Source organism: Saccoglossus kowalevskii, chromosome 19 (assembly GCF_978046115.1).
Source record: "Saccoglossus kowalevskii chromosome 19, keSacKowa6.1, whole genome shotgun sequence".
NCBI lineage: Eukaryota > Metazoa > Hemichordata > Enteropneusta > Harrimaniidae > Saccoglossus > Saccoglossus kowalevskii.
The window spans coordinates 14,559,368-14,583,703 of NC_140659.1; the positions used below are offsets into that span (position 1 = coordinate 14,559,368).

A 24,336-nucleotide genomic window follows, 5' to 3' on the forward strand; every position below is an offset into this window, starting at 1 on the left:
CTCTAATACGAATGTGCACTTGTTGTTTTGGTACGTACGATAAAATTCACTACGCATGCGTTTTATTGGTTCCGATTTTTGAGCTAGCTAATATGTATGTGTCTTGCATACGCTTTAAGTTCATATATAAAACATAATTCTATTCGTCTACACTATGCAGTATCAAACAACATCATTAATTAAATTAAACCCGCAAGCGGCATCAGCAGGGTTCATGTAGTATATAACCTGATAATGTCTACGTAGCTGGTGTGCATTAATTAACCATTAAGATTAATGAACGGGTTGTTTTTGTTGTTCCGTGCCATTCATAAGTCATCATTGCATGCAACTATTGTGAAATTACGACATTTAAGCAAACACTATACAATTTGACAATTTTTCTGAAATATCTAAGATGGCGGCGAAAGCACGATACTGATCAATTTTATTTGATTCGTCGGCCGGTCAAACCACGTGACTTATTACAATCATTTCCTGTAAAAAGTTTGATCGATTCAAGCCAAATAAGGAACAAGCGCCCAAAATTGTGACAATTGTACATAAAATATGTGTGCCAAACCATGTGACTGATCAAACATATTTTTTTCACGTAAACAGATATCCAAATTTTTGGTCATTTTTGTCTAAAATCAAAGTTAGTGACTGATCCGAATTATTATTAATTATCTGTTGTCTGAAGGGGTTCAGTACAGAGATTCAACACATAAAATAAAAAAAAAATAAGGACAATGTGCCATCAGTAAAAACAAGAAGGAATCAAAGAAAGACGCCTCACCATATGACCTTTCATCAAACGCTCTGCAAACGTCAATGCCCTTCACATGCTAAAATATTTCTGATCATTTTGAAACTTTTCTGGATGTTTTCGGGGGGGTATGGCAGGGAAAAGTCACTTTATTCGTGAAATAGGTAGCCCATGTACCAATAATGCTACAAAAATCAGAATGTCGGAATAAGAAAAAAAGGAAGAGGAAAAGGAAGAGAAAGTGAATGCGAACAATAATGATAGGAATACAAGCCCGGAAGGCTTCGATCTTTAAAAATAATGATTTCGTTAATATTAAATCTTTAATATATCTTTATATCTGCCCGTTTTGCGTTGGTTACATACTCATCCAGTTGTGCACGTTCATCAACGCATGCATTTATTATAATCATCCGGGGTTTTACAAGTTTTGTGCAATGATTTATTTTTCCTGTCTTGTCGACCAGTTTGTATATTTCTTAACTAACAGAGTCTAATTAATTAATTAATTTATTGTATGTGACATTTATTTTTTGTAGACTGTGATTACTATAGTAGTTAGGAGAAAAGTGTGTTTCGCTGATGTCTATATGCTGAAAATATTGCCTGAGCAGAATGCTCTATAATTTCTGTCGATCTCCCATCGCCCGTACATATGGTCATTTATTATTGGATTGCAATACAAGTTAATTAGTTATACGATGTTTTTTTCTAAGCTAATGGCCACTATTGGTATATCAACAATTCAATGCATTGAATACATTAAAACAAAGTAGATTTATTTCTGATCAGAAAAATTCGTGTTATATCTTCTTATTTAATTTATTGCTAAAGTAAAACAACATTAGATACAAATCTTATGGGTTTTTTGCCATTTGTGTGTGAATTTATCTGTTTGTTGTCTGAATATTGTCATTCAATATATCTCTCAAGAGAATATGCAGCTTACCAATTAATTGTGTGCATCCATCATTTCAATCATTCAAATCGTCGCATATGAAAGCAATTTGATACGCACGTGCTCTGCGGGTGATCTACAGATTTTCTCGAGCTCATGCAGGTGTCTTTCATTTTTGAATATATGTCATTATTATTTCAATTTTAACAACTGAACCACTGAATTTATTTTAATGTAATTGTTTACATGATTCATTTGATATTGTACTTTTTAGATATTATGCTAATTAAGTATATTTCAGTGACAAATAAAACATTAAATTAGCTGAATTTGCGATAACCCAATCTGTTTTCCTCCGGTGGTTGCAACTGCAGTTGAATTGACTTTCTGAAACGTCCTCTTATTTCCTCACCCCTTAAGCTTAAGCCACAACAAGATTTTGCCTTGTTCAAGGACTAAGCTCGTCTTGTATATCTAATGCAAATCTTTGCATTGCGTGTTTTCCCAAATCGCATTGCATGTGATTGATTAACTTTTTAATATTATATTAAAGTTTAAAGCTGATTGGATAAAGAGTTTTCAATTATTTGCAACCACAAAAATGTAAACAACGGCAACGACAAAATGAACAGATTTTGTTATGCATTCAAGACAAGGCAAAACAGCTATTAAACAAGAATTGACGGAGTACTAATTGAATATGTTCCAATTTTGTCAAAGATACATTCTCCCCACATACCCATCCGCCTTTATGACGATTAAATTGTCTGGAAAATTCAAAATGTACGAAACTGAAGTAACATTTTAAGCTTAAAATCCGCAGTGTTCCTTACTGCATTCATGTGAGGTATAGAGTGGCATATATATATATAGTCGCTAGATTAGCTTATTTCCAAGTTTGTATCCAGTATCAAATTTATTTTCGTTATCATACATTTATTTTACCTATTAAAGTGACATGTGAATGGTCACATGCTTTGACATTGAAATAACCATCATATACTGAATTAAATAACTAGGTGTATAACTAATAACGTATAGTCACATCCTACATTTCACATAAAATCAGCAATATTGGAATCACCATTCCACATCATTTATTAAAAGTTGGGCTTACCCGACATCGATAAGGGGAACGGATAACATGTCAGTCGACTATCACCTAGGAATGAAATCTGACATTCTTCATTCATTACTTGTAGTTGTGACATTGTGACATTTTAACATTTTGGCTTCAGTCTTGTGTCGAATATTTTGTATAATTGTAGTTTATAAAATGGTCGTAAAATATACTATGTGTACTATTCTGAGTCTGCGCTCAGCAGAACTAATGGACTGGGAGTACCCCTTTCATTCACAGAATCGAAACTGCGCACGCGTAATATTGCAGTTGAGTGGAAGCCTATATACAAGACAGAATTTGATACGTCGAAAAAAACTGTCAACAAACAAGCTGCCCTCTGATTGGTCCGACTGTTAGATGTTAAGGTTCGGTACCCAATCAGACATAACCTTGTAAGTAGCTTTGCTTTGACTCTATATCTAGTATTGTAGCGATCAGTTCACTGACACTCACATAGGGAGCCTTAAATGAACATCTCGCCAAACACAGTATAAAACCCATTACACCGAGTACATTACGACGTACTAAGAAACCTTTTATATGTTAATTTGTGTATTTGGCCAGATGTAATATGTCTGTTACCTGCAGCTATGTTAAATGAAGATGTAGGACATGTAACGTAATGAAGAGAATTTAGAACCTTAACAGAAACGAGAGAATTAGTAATACAAATACGATATATCTTTTAGCGGCAACATATAACCATTAAGACTAACACTAGTTTGATAAAATGGATTCTTTATGCTCTCGAATACATCATGTATTTCCTGCACTAAACTTTGTGACGAACACTTGTAAATCTGTATTTACGCATGGCAGGGATCGAGAAACTTCATTTGTTTGCAAGGCAAAATGAAGTCACGTGGCTCTCTCGCCCACGACGAAATCTTTCACTGTCTTTCGTAGGAATCCTAGTGAGTGTTTCAAACCACGCTACTTTGCCTTGGAAGCAGGGATTATTAGTAGTGAAAAATCGTAATCTGGAAATCTACTGGTTCTCTGAGAAACCTCCCCATGCGCATGCGCGAAGTTGATTTCTTGCTCTATTTGAAGTTTGAATCAGTGCTAATCCGTTCACGTTTATGCCTCTATTCTGCCTATTATGTAATTATTTCTGCTCTTCGTTCGTTTTATGTTTGTTGATATTGCTAGAAATACATTTGACTGTGGATATGTGCTATTTGTCCCCCTGAAACACTCAATAACATTTTGAGATTGTGGGTGAGTGATGGCGAAATTAACTCGGAATGTGAATTTAAGTTGGTGTCTTAATTTGTAAACAATATACACTCACTGAGTGAGTGAGAGAGCTTTATTTGTCATTGAAGGTCAGTTATATTGTATGTATGTTTGTCTAAGGCATATAGCCACGATATATATTTTTATTATTTAATGTTTTACCTAAAACAGCATCTTTTAAACGCACTTAATATTTTTTAGCTTGTTCCGGAAGTGATGTTTCGTAAATTTGGAAAGTGGGAATGCAACATTAATGGGTCACATTTTTACTTAGTTGGATTTTCGGATAAGTTGAGATGTATTCTGTTCGAAGATTTGTGACCAAATGATGATGACACACGGATAGACCCTTGAAAGACACGGATACAGACATTTACTGAGTAGCCGGGAAAGTTAAACCAACTCGACCGGAACAACACTCTGTATGGTTCGTTATGTTTTTCCCCCCATGTGATTTCCAAGGAGTATGCCGCACGCGTACGTGACCTAATGTATACCTTTTAACAAAATCCGCCAACAGCGATTGATTTAATCAATTAGGGTGTATCCATAATGTTCTAGTGTGACACTAGACTCGTAATTGTTGCATAATTGAGTCCACTAGTTACCAGTACATCGTCTTAGTTGACATATTATTAGAGTGTTATCATCTTACCGAAAGACGGAGAGTTAAGAGCCAGCACACTGTACACGTCAGCGGAACGTCTCAAAAACAGATCAATGTACGATTCGTACGACTGTCAAAGTGTTGTTATTATTAATGTCCCTGGATGTGCGATGGTGTTAATAGTGCTCGCGGAACAAGAACGTTCACATAACTCGACAAGAAAACGAGATTGCACTTATCTTAGATATACTGTTATCACAGTTGTCACTTCGAGGAGAACTCAGTTTGACTAATATACAACGAAAACACCTATTAAATGGACTGCATTGACAGTTCAACACTATTATCTCGACGTCTCTGTTCGAACTATGAGTGAACTAATATACAAGTTGAGATAAATATCAGTTCTGGGGCTCAAAAACAAAATTTATTGGAGCATTTGTCCAGTTGTTCACTTGACAAATAGCATTCAACATATATGCGATTACGTCATTACGATACGGACTCGATTCAATGATTTGGGTATAAATCGATTTCAGTCTCAAATTTCAATGTTTCCGCATTTGCGTAATCGACTTACCGGAATGAAATCACGCGGACGCATTGTGATTGTAAAATAATATATAAGTAATGAATTCGTTAGTTGATACGATTGTAATTATCGCGTTGTCTCTGGAGAAAACGTTCCTCGGCTCCACGTATTATATGTCGTAGTAACAAGTAGCGGGACAGTCGGAAATATTGAAATTGCTTGAAATCATGCGCATGCGCAATGTTTATCAGAAATTGTTGTAGGTATTATTGTTTATTTAACTTATTAAACAATTTTTTGAAGGTTAGACAATCTAAAATGAATCATTTTTGTCAAAATATAATAATTTAGATGTTGTATAATGAATTATAAAACAACAATAAACAGCTTCAAGTGGGTACCTGACTTGAAATGATATCCACGCGGAATTGAATTCTTATCTGTTTATAATTAGCATATTGTAGTGACATGCCGAGTGTCGTATCTATAGGGACGTGCAAATGACATTGAAATTCATGCATCTGATACAAAGCTGCTCAGAAACTCGTTAATCACCGCATCGTTGAATTAAACCGCATACATATGTATTATTTGATCGGCTACGATTATATACAGGTAATCGAATTGAGATCGAAGCAATGAGAGTCAAACCTGCTACCATAATATGTACACTGTTAGTATCAGCGGGTAATTCACGCTGCAACCTCCGTGTAGCCGCGTCGATAGATAGTGTGTAGATAAACAGACTACGTCATGCCTATCGTGTATCGTTTGTCACGTATTTGAACCCTCTTACAGTGGTTCCTGTTCTCCAATCAGTGTATAATCTTTTGCCAGAATATCTTATTGTCACGTCAATTCTTCGTCAGACTGAAGTTGCTGAAATTAGGTTATCAATACAACCATGAAAGTAAAAAGGCATCAATGATAAAACTGCTCTGCTCTTGAACTCTTTCAACTTGTATATTTTTGTTCATACATGCATTCAGCATATTCAGCACTACGAGCGTGACCTGAAGAATTGCCATGATTGAGAGCAACAATTTATGTCGACGTCGCCTCGGTTGACAATGAGCTCTTCGGGTCGCTAAAATTGTATGTCCACGTCTGCTGGGGGTGAACATTTGTATAATATACCACGGTATGATAATTGGTTAAGGTGGTAGAAGGGTGTTATTACATGTTTGAATAAAAAAATCTTCATTTATTATATATTGTTTAAAAGCCTGGAACACACATACTATGTAGTCACAGGCGTCACGTGACATTACCGGATCGGACTTCGTCAAAATGACTGAAATACAGATTTCAAGAAAAAAATGCAGTATTTCAGGATGAAATACACTGAATGCATTTAAAGTCTGTGTGAATGTGCTCTGACTGTTTTAAAAAACCTGGTTTAAACGTGAAAAAGTCAGCCGAATATTCACGACGGAGGTTAAGCTAATACTGTAAAACATGTCCTTTTTACGAGCATGTCTTTTTCGCAAATTCGCTAATTCAAAATGTCGCTAATGACTTTATTATCAATTCAAAATGGTCGTCAAACAAAGAAATCAACAATGACAAGTGAGATTAGCTAAATCAACATTTCGTTATTACGTCATTTTACCACAATTCGCCAAAATTGCATGCCGCTTTTTCAACATGTTTTACAGTAATACCCGTACATTTGTTTGTATATATCATAACTAAAACTGCAAACTTCCGCCACATCTGCTAATTACTTATTATCACTTAATACTTCTATTGTTTTAATACGTCACTCAACGAATCAGATATTTACCGTGACACTACCTGCCAATGGCCGAGAATCCTTAGCACATTTGCCGTATCCATAACAACTAGGACCAAATCTCATCGTAATTTTTTGCAGTTATAAATCGTCATTAAAACATTATTGTTTTCTTGGCAATTTAACGTTATCACAATGTCATGACAATCCCATAACGTTTTGAATAATGAATAAATAATCATTCCATTCCATGCTTTCGAGTTAACAAACGAACAAATGTCAGCACAATGTTTTGGGCGGGAAGGTAATTGACCAGACCGCCAAATTATTATCAATCCTCGACTTGGATAGATATAGCACAATCACTCGTGCTGTTGTGTCATATATAAACGCGAAAACAGGCCTGGAAGGTCCGTATAACTTTTTCTCGCGTACAACGAAAAGTAGTTCGGCACGAAGTGATGATAGACTATCTGTCCTATTTTACGTCACACTATGAAAATACGCACGTTATACATGATAATTCTATTATCAAAATGCAGTGTAATGTAATGCAGTGCAGTGTAGTGTAATGTAATGTAATGCAATGTAGTGCAGTGCAGTGTAGTGTAGTGTAGTGTAGTGTAGTGTAGTGTAGTGTAGTGTAGTGTAGTGTAGTGTAGTGTAGTGTAGTGTAGTGTAGTGGACATCATTTGATTAACAATGAATATATATACTAACTCACCCGAAAGCCGTCGTTGAGAACGCCGTAAACAACTGGATTAATGAAACTATTTGCCATTGCCAGCCAGTGTGCACAGAAATAACTCAAAAGAAACACATCGCGGTCGATGTCTTCTAGACGGAATTGTGACACAATGTTGAGTAAGTTCAGGGGCAGCCAACAAAGTGCAAACAAACACACAATGCAAAGTAACATCTTGGTGACCTGTGGAGATACAAACGGTTTTTAACAAGTAGGTTTTCGCTGCAACATATATGTGTAACTTTGTACGATAACTCACAAGTGTACTGAGAAAGTGAGGTTAGTGAGTACACATTACATACTGCTGGAAATTTCATTTTTTCAGTTTCATTTTCCCCAGTATATGGTATAATATAACACACAATACACTGACAGGGAGCGTTTCGTGAAATATAAAAAACGATCTTTGTTGAGGTATGTTAAGAATAATTAAAGCACTAGTCATTACACTTGATCAACATAGTCGACATGTTATTATATCATTTCCTTGAAACTTTCATACAACAAATAAACGGGAAAAAAAATTGCTAATTGCTTGTATAACATTGTTTTTTTCATTTTAATTTTAAACTATGATTTTGAAAGGGATGCGTATAACAGGAAGCGCTATTGATCGTATATATTACAGCTACGGGAGAAATTAAAAGACCACAACATTTCACAAATTTCTCTGAAGATCCCAGCTGTAATATCCTTTCCATTGGAACTAAGAATCTCCGGTCAGCAACGCAAACATTATGCCATCATTATGTTTCTCAGAAATGCCACTCTTTCTATACATACAAACCCAGACTCTATTAAACTACATTAAAGCCCCCCCCCCCCCCTCACTACAATTACTCTGATAAAAAGGAGACCATACTCGACGCGACATATACGTTTGTCGTCGTATCCTCAGGCAATTACATGCAATTGCCTGCATTATAATGATTGTTTTCTCAGCTACAATTTGTCTCCCGCGTCTCTCTCTCTCTTTCTTGCCTTGTCTCAGTTTGTTTGACCTACAAATGCAACTTTGCGATTTGATACAAAAGCAATGTTGAAAGCCCGATTATTAAACTATACCGGTCGTCATGCCACTTAAAGAAGCATGCACCTTCGACATTTTTCATATTTTTTTTGTCTTAAATGTTGACCTATTTATTGGGAACATGTAAATGTTAAATACTGGTATTTGTGCCTAACATTACCAGTATATGACGTCACAGATGTGTCCTGAATAAAACCAGTATATAACTATGGTTCTTTCCGTAGGCTTGCGTAACACAAACGTGCGACGCAAAAAAGGAAACTCTCACCCAAACCGAAACCATGACAAAATCTATAAGTTTAATGTTTTTTTGCTCTTGGATTTAATGACCCGCACCACACATAACTCCGATGGCAGCTATTTCCTTCAGATCGAACAAGCACTATAAATACCACGAATTCTATAGCACAATACTAATACCCTAGCAGACGACCATTTCGTATTACTTTTTAAGATTACTTTTTCGGCTACAATTCGGCTTCTCTCATATTTTGCAATGCTCAACCCACAAAATGAATATAGTTTTTCGATTTCCCACAAAACACATTTTGGGAGTGACGATTATTCAACTACACTGGTTGCAACATTAATAAAAGAAGCACGCACCTACCACATGTTATTTTGTTTCAAATGTTAACCTAAATGGCCTACCTACGTGCTGAAATATGTTGAATCACTCTGTGCAGAATATGACTTTGTAGACAACATATCAGAGCAAGGTAACATGACTTATTGGTTCGTTACAAACAAACAGACAATTATAAATACATGTACATGTACAGGGTAAATATACATCAATTGCAACTCAACCTCGTTTATTGTGAGTGTCCATCATGGAAGTAAATATATCATCGAGTTTAACTAAATGCACTAGGTATAGACAGGAGAATACATGGGTGTTCTGTGTGACGTATCTTGTAACGTGACGTAATGTTGCATAAACGCATGGTGCAAGCAATGAGTCCACATCCGCTATGTCACACATTTCCGGTTGTAACCCGTTTTTTGGAAAACACGCTGTATTGAATATGTTCACAACAACAAACTAGTTTAGGACCTGCATGGATTTGTTTTGTTGACGAATAGAGATGTCATTTACTTGCACAAATTCACAGAGAAAATGTTCTGTCAACTGCCAAATCCATTTCGTTTATGACACGTTTTCGAAAACACGATGTACAACAACCCATTAGTTTATGTTTCACCGCTTAAAATATGTTGTGTAGGTATTTTCTTTGTTTTGAAATTCGTCTATCAAAAAGTATTTAGTTTCATCTTGAATAATATATGTTTTGATGTAACTTGTTTTGGAATAATTAGACGTAATCGCGCACTTCTCTTATTTGAAACCTTATTCGAAGCCTATGATACGTTCATGCACACTCTAGGTTGTCCAGATTCACGCTGCAATAACATTTGTAAACATTAGTATAACGCGTCCAAACATCTCCATAATACCAGGTTAACACTACCTGCAAGAATTATGAATAATTTTAATATATGGAAGCTTCCGAAGATGATGTACATTTTACACTCACCTTTTTCTTCGATCGTTGATGAGTTCTATCGCGGATACGATCAGCGTTACCCGGTATGTGTCGCCCCCAGAGTCGAATGATTACCTGTGTGTACGTGTACCCGAGCACGATGAGTGGGATGCAGTAGGCAATGATGAATATAACAAATTCATAGGCGATTCCGGCATTGTCTTGCGGCCATCTCTCGCCGCATATCAGTAAGTTATTGTACTCAGATATTGGGTATTCTTTCGTACTGACATAGAATAATTGCACCACTGCCATGGCAACAGCGGTTATCCATATAACTGCTATGGTAATAGTTGACGTATGCTGAATTCCTCTTCGTTGGAGTGGGTAGACGACAGCGATGTAACGATCCACTCCTATTGCAGACAGAGTATAGATACCGACGGTAACAGACACCTGTTGGGCATCAAATATACGTGGCATTTTAATCTGATGTTAGATTCTGTGTGCAGGTGATTGTATCCTGGTATATAATTTGTGTTTCAGTCATTTGTGTTATTCCTCTTTTTAATAAAACTGCGCCCGTTTTCGTCTGTACTCGCACGCCAGTTTATTTTGAATACCCTCTGAAGACAAACGTAATCTGAAAATTAGAGTTATTGTTGATAATTGCCCTGATTTATTCAAATAAAGCAATCTTTCTGAATAGTTTAATATTTAAAAAAAAATTATATAACATTTTTGCAGTACACTGTTTATAAGAGGAAATTCACAATACCGCTGAATCACATTGTAGAAGGTACATATGAATTCATCAGGAATCTTATGTCTATATCGATATATGTTTATGGTACAGATTTTGTTAACCGGTATAGACCTGCAGACTGTGGAGTTCGACAAAATTTTGTTTGAGATCCCAAAACAATTACATTTCCTTGTATAGATTTGCACGCCGATGTCAGTTAGTGGTAGTTAGTCCCATATATCCAAGAGATCACTATTATGTCTGCGTTCTCAAATATTTAACTTTCTCTTATTTCTTCAGAGCTTATATCAGTTCATTGATTCGAATTACTCGAGAAAGACAGAACCTGTCGAGTATTATAAGAGAACGTAGAAAATTGTTCACAAGAGTAAATTCCTGGAAATATTATAAGATCTAAATATGAGTGAGTGAGAGAGAGAGAGTGGCATCATGCTACCATACTATATATTCGTGATATGACATATGACGGACACGTCATGATAAATACAATACTAAGATTTTTCCAAAATAAGAGTAGGCTTCTATCATCAATTGTCATCATACGTGTATACATGTATCAAAATAGATGGTAACTGCGTAAATTGGATGCGATGTTTTGCATGTTGGTTGCTCAAATAAGGCAAGGATATGAGGTAAAATATTGTACTCAAGACATATGTGAACACAGAAACTTAGAAAACATATGCAAATGCGGAAGTAGCAGAACTATAATTAGTTTTTAATTAGTGTGTCCAAAAAAATAACATAATCGTCTGGTGTAATGTATATCAATTGTGCGTTCGTCTCATTGTCAACTTCTGGCGATTAGTTCCAAAATCATAGCGATTGGCACAGATTTTTTCAAATTCGTATTGATTGGTTCTGAATGCAAACTGAGTGGTTCCTGACTCCTTGTAATTGATTCCAAATCCAGGCGACCATGAGCCCAGGAATGTCGACTCCATTCTTGCTAACGAGCTTCATTGTGTCAACACATATCGCTTACTCATCTGGTGATACATAACTTCTAAAAGCGTCCCAGTTACTCCTTTCCTTGTACGCATGGTAGTAACCTCTTTCCCGTTTCTCTGCATTACATATTATTACTAGCTGGGGAAATTGCTGTATGACGTATATATCACCTTTATCGCGCTGTCATTATCAAGATAATTAGAAACATGGTTGCTGTTTTTTCCATTGCATAATTGACTCATGCACCAAATTTAGAAGTGAATTCGGAAATAACATCGAAAGTAAGTCTCCCATGTATCCAAAAATAGCTACTAATCATGGTATTGATGTTCAATAAAATGAAAAACACGCGGAGTAGACCGTTGGTGTTAAATGCAAATCACAATATGTAGATCACGTGATACACATATTTCCAATAAATATGTAAATTCGGGTATCTTGAGAATTCGGAAACACTTAGAAAGCTCATTACCCTTACAGTATTGCGTCGAATGGTAATCAAACATGGTTTCATCTACGATTCTAATAATTCACAGAAACGCTATGAAAAAGTCAGTTTCAAAAAATGATTAATTGCATACTAGGTTTAATAAATATGAACATTGCGTTTACTGTTCTGATGTATAAATCAATGACAATATGCTCTGGTGATGCTGTCCTCATTAAACATTTATTGCATCATCAACGAATGAAAGGTCTCACAGTGTTCCAATCAAATATTGCAGTCTATCAAAACAAACTCGGGAATCTGTATTCTTAAGGTAGAGATGCAGTTTACCTGACAGGTATTTTAATTAGTTAATTAGGCAACCAAGATGACCTCCCTTGTCCACAAAACTATATATTTTCGGAAAGCTTATTGTATGAATTTAACAATTTTGTAAATATATTTTTATGGACACTGTAGTTTTAAATATGCACAAAAGTGTGTTTTTTGGTCAAAAGTTATTTAAAAGAATTATCTTCTAAACCATGCCTCTTTTTCCTGTCAAAATTGGTTTACGGGTACATCTGTTTACTATGAAGAAAGTGCCGTCTTGAAAACTGTCTACCAGTTGTCAATTTTGCTGGGCATCAGCTCAAATTTCACTAATTCAAGTTTAAGCATAAATTAACACCCAGGCTAGTTGTCTGTACGATTGTTGTAACACTGTTCAACCAAAAACAATACCTGACGGCGTTTTGAAGATAAACACATTGTTAACCATTTGTGAAAATTTCAAATGAAAAGGTCAAAGAGTCTAGGAGCTATTTTTTATATGCTGATTTACATCGCCATTGGATTTAACAGAGTTCCACTAATGATTTCAATGTAAAATTTTCACAGAATACAGATATTCATACAATGCCATAAAAAATTAAAAAAATTAAAATTTGTCAAAATTTGCAAAATAAACTGCATCTCTACCTTAAGACGTACAATACAAAATACAAACATTGATTAAAATAATTATTACGTATTTTGTTCTTCTGAAGTCCAACACAATGGAATGACAATATAACTAATGAAGTTATATATAAATATATATATTTTGCTCGTTATATTGTTTTTTTATGTTTATAAAAGTCCAAAAATCCGGACTCATATGGAAATAGAAATGAACTAGCTACTGTCCTAGCTCCAAGTTTTCGGTTTTCTGGCGCCCCTCTTCCTATGATTGTTCAATTCCTGTTCAATTATTTGCATCATCGAATATAGGATGCTGTATTTTGCATTGAAACATCATATTTTATACGGTACATATTATATCTAACACAATTTCAATGTTTTAAAATCACTTTTAGTAACCATATATAATATTTAAAACAAGTTTAGGCTACACCGATTTAATTTTATGGATGACATCCGCGCGAAATACGTCGGCGAATAAGTGTTCCACGCAACTGTACCAGGAACTGTACATTGTTTCCCTACATTAGACTATTTGTGGCATGTGACTATCACCGTTAGTTCTTCAACGCTTCGCTAAATTACAGATCTATCCGTCAATAGAGTGTAGGCTTTCAAGTAGATCTGCAGCGGATTTGATCTCCCGTTTGGTTAATTCTTTTCCATCAAGAAGAAACATGTACGTAAGTAAATAGATGTGATTTCCTAAAGCCACCTGCTCAATGTTATGCCTCTACTTTTACGGTAAGTTTCCAGACGTCATTATCGTAATAGGTTCGGTAGACAGAAATATCGTCTTGATGGTGACTCTTGTTTGACGCGCTGAATTTTTATTATCCGAGCGAATTAATACAATGGTGAATGTATACGTCACAGTTACTGCCGTAAATAAGAGTTTGTATATAGCTTTATATGTGATATACACTATTGGTATTTTACGTTGTGTGGCATTAACACTGACCAGTAGAACGATGCTGGCGCTTTGTGTTATCCTAGTCATATAATTTATACGTATATTTTTTTCAGTGATAGTTTCGACTCTTTAGATTACAGTGTATTAATGACGACACTTGGACAATATAGGTATACGTGCAGATGAGGACGTAGAGGACTAACATGCAGTCTTGAGGTGAACAATCAGAAAAAAAAAACACTGAATAAACCGCACGGAGAATGATGTATAATCTGCATACAGCCAATTACATGATAAAAAAAACGGGGAAGTAATCGGCCTGAAAATTCAAACCAAGCAGAAACAGCTGATATGTATTGCAATTTTGTAGTACGCTTTGGTTCAATCTCCGTAGATGCAATTGATCGCCAAGATTGAAAAATGTTCACTACTTGAATGCAGAACGCAGAATGCGCACGTACGTAGTCACTGAATGTCCCCGCTGATAAATAATGACAAGTCCTTAAAGACCACAATAATTACAAACAACCGAATAGTATTTTTTCCCCTTTAAGGTTAAAAAGTCATTGAAGTCACGTTTCAATGCACATTGGACCTTGCGGGGTAGTGTACCCGGATGACGAGTACAGCTGATATGGCTAACAAAGGTAAAATACCTGTATATACTAAATCGAATAGACAAATCTGTTTTACCAGCCGTGGATATATATATCTGTTAACAAACGCAATCACAGAAATATGGATTAACCTATATGCCTTACATGAAAATACGAAACAAAAATGTTCGAAATACTTGAAAGGATAACGTATTATATTATAACAGTCTGATTGTTTGGATAATTATTGATCGCATGTGTACAGTACAATGGTATTATAAGATGTGCGCGTCTATGCGTTCACATATACTAACAGAATAGTGAAATCTGTTATTGTGAAACCAACAACAGTGTTGCTGTACTGAGTTCAGCGACGCCCAAATTACTACTTAATGCAATTCACGCGCCACGTGTCATGAAATGATTAAATACGTTTACCGGCATGCACTACTGTTGTAGGTAATATTAGCACGGTCCGTTGTCATTTTGTTCAACTAACAGCTGTATATGAAGGTAACAATAAGTTTACTATTCGAGTTTAATCCTTTGAGTGCTAGATTTACCCCGTTTTAAAATGCAAAGCGATTATTTTTAGCATTTTGTCAAATTTACACCTAATTTCATCATCATTTTGTAACAGTCTCAGATATTTATTTAGTTTTTTTATCAAAATTGTTATCAAAATTGTTTATATGCGGGGAGCAGAATGTGAGCAACGCTCGAAGAAAAAAAACTAAACGAGTCACTTTTTTGTAACAATTTAGGTAATCGACTCACTGATTATACGTGTGAAATAGCCCTATGTTTCATCTTCATACATTTTCGTCTATCGTATATTATGTAGTATGACGTCTACAACGAAACATCGCTGTGTGGGGGCAATGTAAATTTGTATGTTTTTTTACCGGTAATACAGCTGACCAGGCTGTACGAGTTTGTCATATAAATAAATTGATTACAGCTATCAACTAAAACAGTTTGAACAACCGTAACGAGTACATGGTTTAATTGCACCCGTAACCGCGTTTTATTTAAATAAGGCGTGTATCCGCATCTCAATTGGTAACCCTATTCATACATATACAAAACATGAATGTGGTATAACATTTCGAAGTGTATGACGGTGGTTTGTGGGTATCAGTCGCGGTCGTCCTTTTTCTTCCCTCAACTACGCGTGTCAAAATGACAAGAAGCATTATGTTCGTCCAAGTGTTTCAAAATGGCTAGATTAAATTGTGCACGCTAATTTTCTTTCGCACCCGCTAAAACTCATTTCGGTACGCCAATAGAATGACATAACATGTGTTTATTATTATAAGTTTCATTGATAACGTAAAAAAAAATCATTCTATAAAAAAATAGCGTACCCCAAAAAATAGCTATTGAGAATTTAGCGTTATATACAATTAGCGCACCCAAATGGAATTTATCTTGCACGAAAGAAAATTAGTGTGCTCGATTTAATATAGCCATTTTTGAAACAATTGGACGACCATAAAACACAGTATATCTCCGTATACTTCGCATACCCACAAGCAAATACATTTAAGTACGTAATTAGGCAGATCAATGTCGCAGACATAGCATCACAACATACAGTCTGCAAAGTATGGGTGCCATATTATCTGTCAATTAAAGGAAAAAAAACGATCTTGTTTCGTTCTCTGAAAATCTCCATGGCTATTCATCTTCAAATTGATCACATATAACAAGGTATGCATTATTCAATCGCTGTGAAGGTTGAATCAGTTCAGCGAGCTAGCCAACCAGAACTCGTTTACTCAAGCGTGAGCAATATTTTACGTACAAGAACGCGATTATTTTTAACTTCACATACAGCTGTTCAGGACAACTTAGTCGAAAAAACTGACAACTGATCATGTATTGGTTCTCTTGTGAATATTACCTAAGCTACAAGAGTAGTGCATGTCGGAAAATACATTAAGGCATTTTCTAACATTGTGCGCGTGAATTGCATTAAGTTGTGAGTTGTAGAGGTCGAACGGCGACATCGAACTTAGTACTGAAAGAAACACAGCATGCTTAATTAGATTTAAACAGTTACAGGCTTTGTTAGTGTATATGAAGGCTTAAATGTATTGGTCCGTCATTTCAAACCACCTGGCTTTGTTAGTGTATATGAAGGCTTAAATGTATTGGTCCGTCATTTCAAACCACCTGGTTTTGTTAGTGTATATGAAGGCTTAAATGTATTGGTCCGTCATTTCAAACCACCTGGTTTTCGCTAAAATTACAATCGCAACCCTAAAGCTCTATTCCTTTATCAACATAAATAAAACAATTCAAAATACAAGCATGTCATTCATCGCAAAAAGTTGGTTGCAAAATCGAGAGAACTACCGTCGTGAACCCGTCCACGCAATACAAATTCTAAAACCTGTACAACGCCAAGTTGTCACATTTAATCGGTGGTATGATGGTTCCAGACTTTCCGCTATGACGTAGTTATGTCAATTTGATAATCCACTTTAATCCATGCGGGTTTCACTCCGTACATAGAAGTGTGATGACTCTGATAAGTACTGAACTGTTCCGTGATTCATGGTCCACGTGGATTTGTGCCAGATTGACTTACATCCCAAGGCGTTCAGAGAGCAGTGATGTGATATAAACATATAAGCAACGTGCCTGTTACATAGTACACTTTTGCATATTACACAATAGTGTAGAAAATCATACACAAGCACATAAGCTACGTATATCAGTGTTTCAAGCAGAGGATATATATTTTGATTGTTTATATGTTTCTTTATAGCATACTGTTATTTTAAATAGTATCGTCTTCAATCCATTTAGCAGAGGGTTTCTAAAAACGACGTCCAGTGACAGACAGTTCTGGAGCAATGACTATAAATATACATATATATATTGAAATACAACTGGCAGATGAAAGTAGATTTGACAACATAATCGTCGCCACTATTCTGTAGTGGAATAATTGCGCCTCGTTAAATATGTAACAATTTCGTTAAATATATATTCACGTTTTTTCGGGGGTCTTTAAATTTATGTCAAATGTTTAATTATTTGTTGTCTTTTTGCTTGACGAACTTACTTGTTTGTTCTTAGTGACGTAAAGCCAATTTATAATATATTTTGCGTGTTATATCATTTTAAATCAGAGATGACAGAATATATTTTGTGGGGTCATTGAATTGATCTACGTTTCCCGGGCGACACCAATATTGTACTCAATGTACGTCTTGTAATAATCCCACATCCCTTTCCCATGAAATTCAAATACAATGTAGCTCTGATCTAATTTAATAGATAACATGAAGGCTGTGCCCTACAAGTAAATGCACTGACTTGACGCCCACTTAACATGCATCCCACCAATGCAGTTCATATATCAACTCAACTCGCTTAGTCGGAGTATTGCTTCTTGAGTAAGTGACCTACAAGATCTTCTATATATATATATATGCACTGCGTCGTGTTATATCGAAGCTCATAACTTTGTACTTAAAGTAGAAGCCTACTCATAAATTGAAATACCCAGAATTTATTCATTTTGCAATAAATTGTACTCTAAGGCAATATAAGGATATTGACCTAAAAAAAGTTGAGGGTCACCAGCCTTTTTTTCGAGAAATTGATGGGTGTATTTTAGGGGAAAGTCGCCATTTTGACACTATTATAACACTTTTTACCACAGGTTCCTATGGCAGAGATATTATGCAATATCTCGAAATGTAACCTAGTGGCATAGACTGAAAAAAACATATATTGTTAATGATGGCGTACTTTTTGTTGTTCTGAATTATTTAAAAAAAATTGGGTTTTATAACGTGTCAAAATATGCAATTTTTCTTTAACATTGTGTTCTATGGAATTGTTCTAAAAATAGCAATGTTCAAGAAATATTAGGACACGTTTCTCAAAAAGCATAACTGTAATACACAAAATAATGCTATTTCATTGTACCATGGGACATTAGCTTCATGATTGTACATAATAAACTAATGAACATTGTCATGCGATTTATAACCAATTTTGTCAAAAATTTTGACTAGGCTTCTACCTTAAAAGCGCGTGGAGGATATTCCTAATAGTTCTCGATCACTAGAATTCTGCAGGGGACGGATATATTATGTATGTGTACAAAATATAAATTTAGTTGTTTCAATACAGTTATTTTTAACGTATATGTCACACTGATTGATTTCAATCAGAATTTAACCGAAATAAACATTGGCTTACGCCGATACACATATGGTCAGTGTAAGTTTGTCGTTTGTTTCCAGTGATATATGATGTTAAAATTTTGTTTTTGTCAAATTTAGCATTCAAATGGATTATTATTGATAGCGCACCTGTAATGACATTATCGTTGTGTGCGCGAAATATGCATATGCTGTCGAAAACGCAATTTTGTTAAGGTAGCAACATGGGTAACACGAGCTCGATATTGATCGGATGGCAGTGGCATGACTGTAGTTACTTAATCGTAGCTGAAGAAGAAATGCATATAAAGAAGAAAACGCGATCGTCTCGCCAAAAAACGTTTCGAGAATATTGAAATAATAGCGAAATTGGCGTCAGGTAATTTTTAGACAAACATTGGTATAGCGTATGTACTACCGTATTTGCATATATCTAAGTTTTCAGATGTTGTAAAGGTCGTCATAGTAATACAGATTTACAGATTACAGATTGTCTAAATCACAGATCATTTTTTACTCGTTTCTTGCTATCTCAAACAGAAACGCAAACTAGCTAGCTAAAAGGGTTGTCTTCAAATACAAATCATTACATATATTTTTTTTTCATGCCCAGCAACATAATCTCATTAATCACATTTCATTGCCTGGAAACATTATATGTCCAACATCCAAGCACAATTTAGTATCATCGGACACTCTAATGTTCATAAATGAGGTCAACAAAACAATTACCATAGCAATGTGTATATTTCAATGCTTGCAGCTAGTTTTGTAATCGCTATGTGCAATGAAGTGGTCAACTAGACAAGTGGAGACTTGATTAGGTGCAATTGGCTAGTACAAGAACATGCCAAACAACATGTTCTACTAACACACTTGAAAAAAAATCTAATTCTTGCTTCTTGATATTCCGGTTTTCTGCTGAACAATTCCACAATAAGGAAACTATTGGTTTCGATTTTGCTTTTGTTTTCAATATATGTATATAACACTTGAATGCTACCCGATACGGTTGGCATGGGAACGGAAGAACGTCACAATTAAGCTTGTGCATGCAAGGGCATATCACCGCTATATATAAACTAATTATAATTTTGAAAACATCTTTCTAGTCATTTAAAAACTAAACAAATCATTACAATTTGTGTCCAAGGATTATCACGATACATTGTTGTTTCTGACACTATTTAAAAAAACAGTTGCATTCTGAATAGGCTTGTCTTCTTTAATGTTGGTACTCGTGTTTAAGCTGGTTTTTATCTTTAGTGTGCTTCAGTAATATGATAGCATACTTAAGGGTGACCCTTTGAACTATTTTTTAAATAAAATGTAATTTCACAGGATTATGTTACACTCCATTGTTTGCACAGTAATTCACATAATAATCTGCCACAGGTTCCCATCAGTATTTGTTCAGTGTTTTCATATAAACACTGTTCTTAAAAGCGCTACAATCGCTGCGCGTTGCGCGATTATACTTTTGTGTGTGAAAAGACTGCGCGAAAGACGCGGTTCGATAATCTGCTGCAAAAATCGATATTGAACTTGAATTTCTATTTGTTATAGTTACATGTCTAAATACATAACTATTAGAGAAGAATATTTACTTTATCCTAATTGACCATCATTAATGTGTATAGCACGTTATTAAGCGCGGAAATACCCCGGAAACAATTTTGCGTTTGATATTGTGACGCCACTAGGGCTCTGTAAGTTTTCCTTGTCCTGTTTTCTCGTTCGATTTCACGCATAACGCGGGAACTCTGTCGATATGGTCGATTTATTTTGAAAGATGATTTAGCTGTTTAGTCTCAGCTGTTATTTATTAACTATAACATACAACTGGTGCTAACTATGGTAACTGGAAAACTATGTTATATATGACTGATTGTCTAATTTGATGTGAATGGCATTCGGTTGTTTACACCGATTTGTTTTGTAAGCACATAATAACATGTTATTGGCAGAAACTATCGTATGTGTACATAGTTGTGTAATTGATTTGATAAGTCTATAAATTTATTATGGCTACCTGTTTAATTTGTTGTGAATTGACATTTAGTTGTTCTGTAAACAAACTACGTAATGTGGTGGGCGCTAACTATTTAGAATTGGGAAATGTTTTACAGGGTTGTATTGCTGTTTTTTGTGTGGGAAAATCTCAATATGGCTGCCTGTTTTAATTTGTTATGAAGCGTTCGTCAAGTGTTCCAGGGGGTAGTTTTCACTTCACGCATGCGCGAGTATTGATTCATGTACTTGCTAATTATGGTTACGTAATGGTCTCAACATTTAGAACACGAGAGCGATTGCCTTATGTGCTTTCGGCGCCATAATTTTACCAATTTGTACCACAGCTATCGCCAAATAATTAGTTTGTAGTTAATTAATTTGTCAAATATTTTTCAGTATACATATAACACATATGTTATGCCATGACCAGATCACAGTATATAACCACGGAAAGCTATGATACTTATATCTATGTATATGTTAACGCCGTCACGATTCAATTACTGAAATGATTATATGACAGACACGCGTGGGTGTCTATAACATTTTCTGTGGCCATGTTTCTCTTATTTTAGAACTTCGTCTCAAGACACGGAAGTTAAAGCTAGAAATAATAATACCACAGAGAGTTTATTTTCTTGAGTTTCGATCGCGATTACGTCACAAATACTACTCACAAGTAGATGCCCAGAAATATTAGCATGCAAATTCATTCAATCTACCTGGCGAGAAAATGTATAAATCAACGTGTTTATCCAAATCATTGTTTATGGAAATAAATTTAAATTACACACCAAACGCTTTGCGCATAGAAAATATCGGTCAATGATATATAAATTACACAGTGCTTCATACCCGACATCTTTTTTGTTTTTTGAAAAATCTATTTTTTATAATCTTTAAGATCTCGGAACTACAAACAATTTACAGTACTCTCATATCTATCACTTTTATCTCACATTTTAAATGCATGTATTTTATAATATCAACACGCAGGGGCGAAATCTATCATTTTAAGAACATAGGTTTTGTAATTAATCCCTTGAATATGGAGTATTTACGCGTTTCCAATGGAACGTATTATAATATGCAGTACGTAGGGGAGCAATTATTGAGCGGAGTGTACGCACGAAGCATTTTTGGTTGTACACGTACTTAGCATTCATTGTATCACGAGTCAATGTCAAAGAAACGACGTTTTTTTTTCGCATCAGTGAGGAGTGTCGGGCAGGTTATGTTACCGCACCGCATGATATTATGCTTAATAGAGAATGTCTTTGAAATGACATTTAATTTAATGTGTAAATGTAGAATTCAAAGGTTGACTCTTCATAGTAGCATGTTTGTTTGTTGTCGACTGGCGATGTAATGTATGAACAGTACTAACAACGGCAACAGAGCGAACACTGTGCTAGGAATTGTAATTACCATATGTGCACAGTACAGTCTTTCATGTATGATTACAATGCCGTATGAATCTTTGTCATCACAACTTTTCAAAGATATTAATTGAGCCAAGGTAGCTTGCATACATAATAGTTATTTGAATATATGTACGATTTTATTATATTGCGCAAATTTGGCGCTTTTAATTTTGTTCTCAATAATTTATGGATAAAATCCTGATTAACATTAATGAACAAACTATTTCTACATGTATATACAGAAAAAAAACTTAACTACATTTACAAATTTCTAGTTTAGACGACGGATTTTTACTCTTGAGACGAAATTATGACTTCTAGGGGTGGGTCGTTAATGGATGAAATGATGTTAAAACATAAAAAGCCTTTCATTGTCTTGCGTAAACCATCAAAGTATTACTTTGCATATCTCCATTCGAGGGAACGGCGTTATGTACTGACGCTTCCCGTGGAATAAGGTGTGAATCACTTATTTTTATAAAGCTGTGTTTGCAAGTTACGTCGTGTTTATACCTCGCTGCTATTCTATCTATTTATTTTATCTTTTTATCGAATTTTAAAATATATATTAAAGTAACATCTACCATTCATGGTTCAGTCTTCGAAGCGAATCAATAAAGTTCACCATGAGTATATTAACAAGGAATACGAAATTGTATGTCAGTGATTTTTTTATTTATCTATTTGTCGGTGATAAATGAACATTGTCATAGACAAGTTTGTATCATTTTAAACATTTCAAATAATCCGCCTAACTGAAACAAACTTCCCATACTACCATCTCCCAACACCACAGTAAATTGTGTACGTTCGATTCCGGCGTTCAATGATCAGTATATAAAACCTATCACTGTAATAGGTGATTTTCCGTACAATTGCGAGATCTCGCGAGATGCATGAAAGACGCGCGTCGAACGTCTGCCACAAAAATCGAACGATTTGATTTTGAACTAGAATTTCTTTATTTCGTAGCTTACATTGACCGGCCGATCTTCGACAGAGGAATATTGCTTCCGAATACCCTTACTTAATCGAAATTGCCTATCATCAAATGTGGACAGCACATTATTAAGCATGGAAATGTCCCCCCAAATACTTTCGCGTTTGTCGAATCCCACGCGATGTTTGACGCGACTACGACGCTATGACCTTTGTTTGTCCTGTTTTTACGTTCGATTTCACGCATAACGCGTGATTCTCGCAGTGAACGGAAAATGGTCTATTGAAACAACTTAATCAGTTGTGTTTAAAAAATGGTTGGAAGTTTTCAAGTGCTCATCATAACCCTCCTCCCGTTCTTTGCACGTAAAAAAAATGTCCACAGGGAGTAAAACACAGTATCAGAAGAGCTGTTTATGTGTCGGGCATCACGGGAAATCTCTTAAACACCAACGAAATATTCTGCTGTTGTTGTACTCAACAAAGGAGCTTAGCACTAAACACAAAGGGAAGTTTATAGGCTCAAAGTAGGATTTAGGTCGTGTTTTAATTCAAATCCCTTTGGAAGAGTTGTAAGCAGAAATTTTCATATGATAACAAAACACTGGAATTTGCTGGAATTATGCCAAGTAAATTTCATATTTTAACCACAGTCCCTCCACACCCGGTTAGGAAACGCTCGAGTTCAATTGTCACAATGCGTGTTTCGCGTTCGTAAAATTAGCTTACCAGTAATCCCCACATTAACATAAAATTACCATATAGTATGACATCATTTTCACCCAGAATACCTCGCAGTTCATGTCTGCGCAGGCGTACGCAACTTTATTTTTATGTTTCAAGTTTCAACTTTCTGACTTCTGGGCATTTTATTTTAACGTAATGCGGGGAAAACACGCAGATTTCATCGACAGTGATATTGATTGTGATGACATAATGGAAGAAGGATCCCAGTACAAAACGTATTTAGATGCAGGATATATGTAGGTATCGCCATCTTGAAAACAAAAAGT

General features: G+C 35.3%; 1 protein-coding gene across 1 annotated transcript in view; it reads right to left on the reverse strand.

The window, feature by feature from the left end:
- The window catches only part of LOC100371163 (RYamide receptor-like), a 41,429-nt gene that overhangs the window by 11,423 nt on the left and 5,670 nt on the right, over positions 1-24,336 (reverse strand). Inside the window, exons 2-3 of the mRNA XM_085493714.1 lie at positions 10,196-10,600; positions 7,607-7,810 (exon numbers count right to left, since the gene is read on the reverse strand). Coding sequence (XP_085349840.1) covers positions 7,607-7,810; positions 10,196-10,600 — 609 coding nt within the window. The remainder of the gene's footprint in view (positions 1-7,606; positions 7,811-10,195; positions 10,601-24,336) is intronic.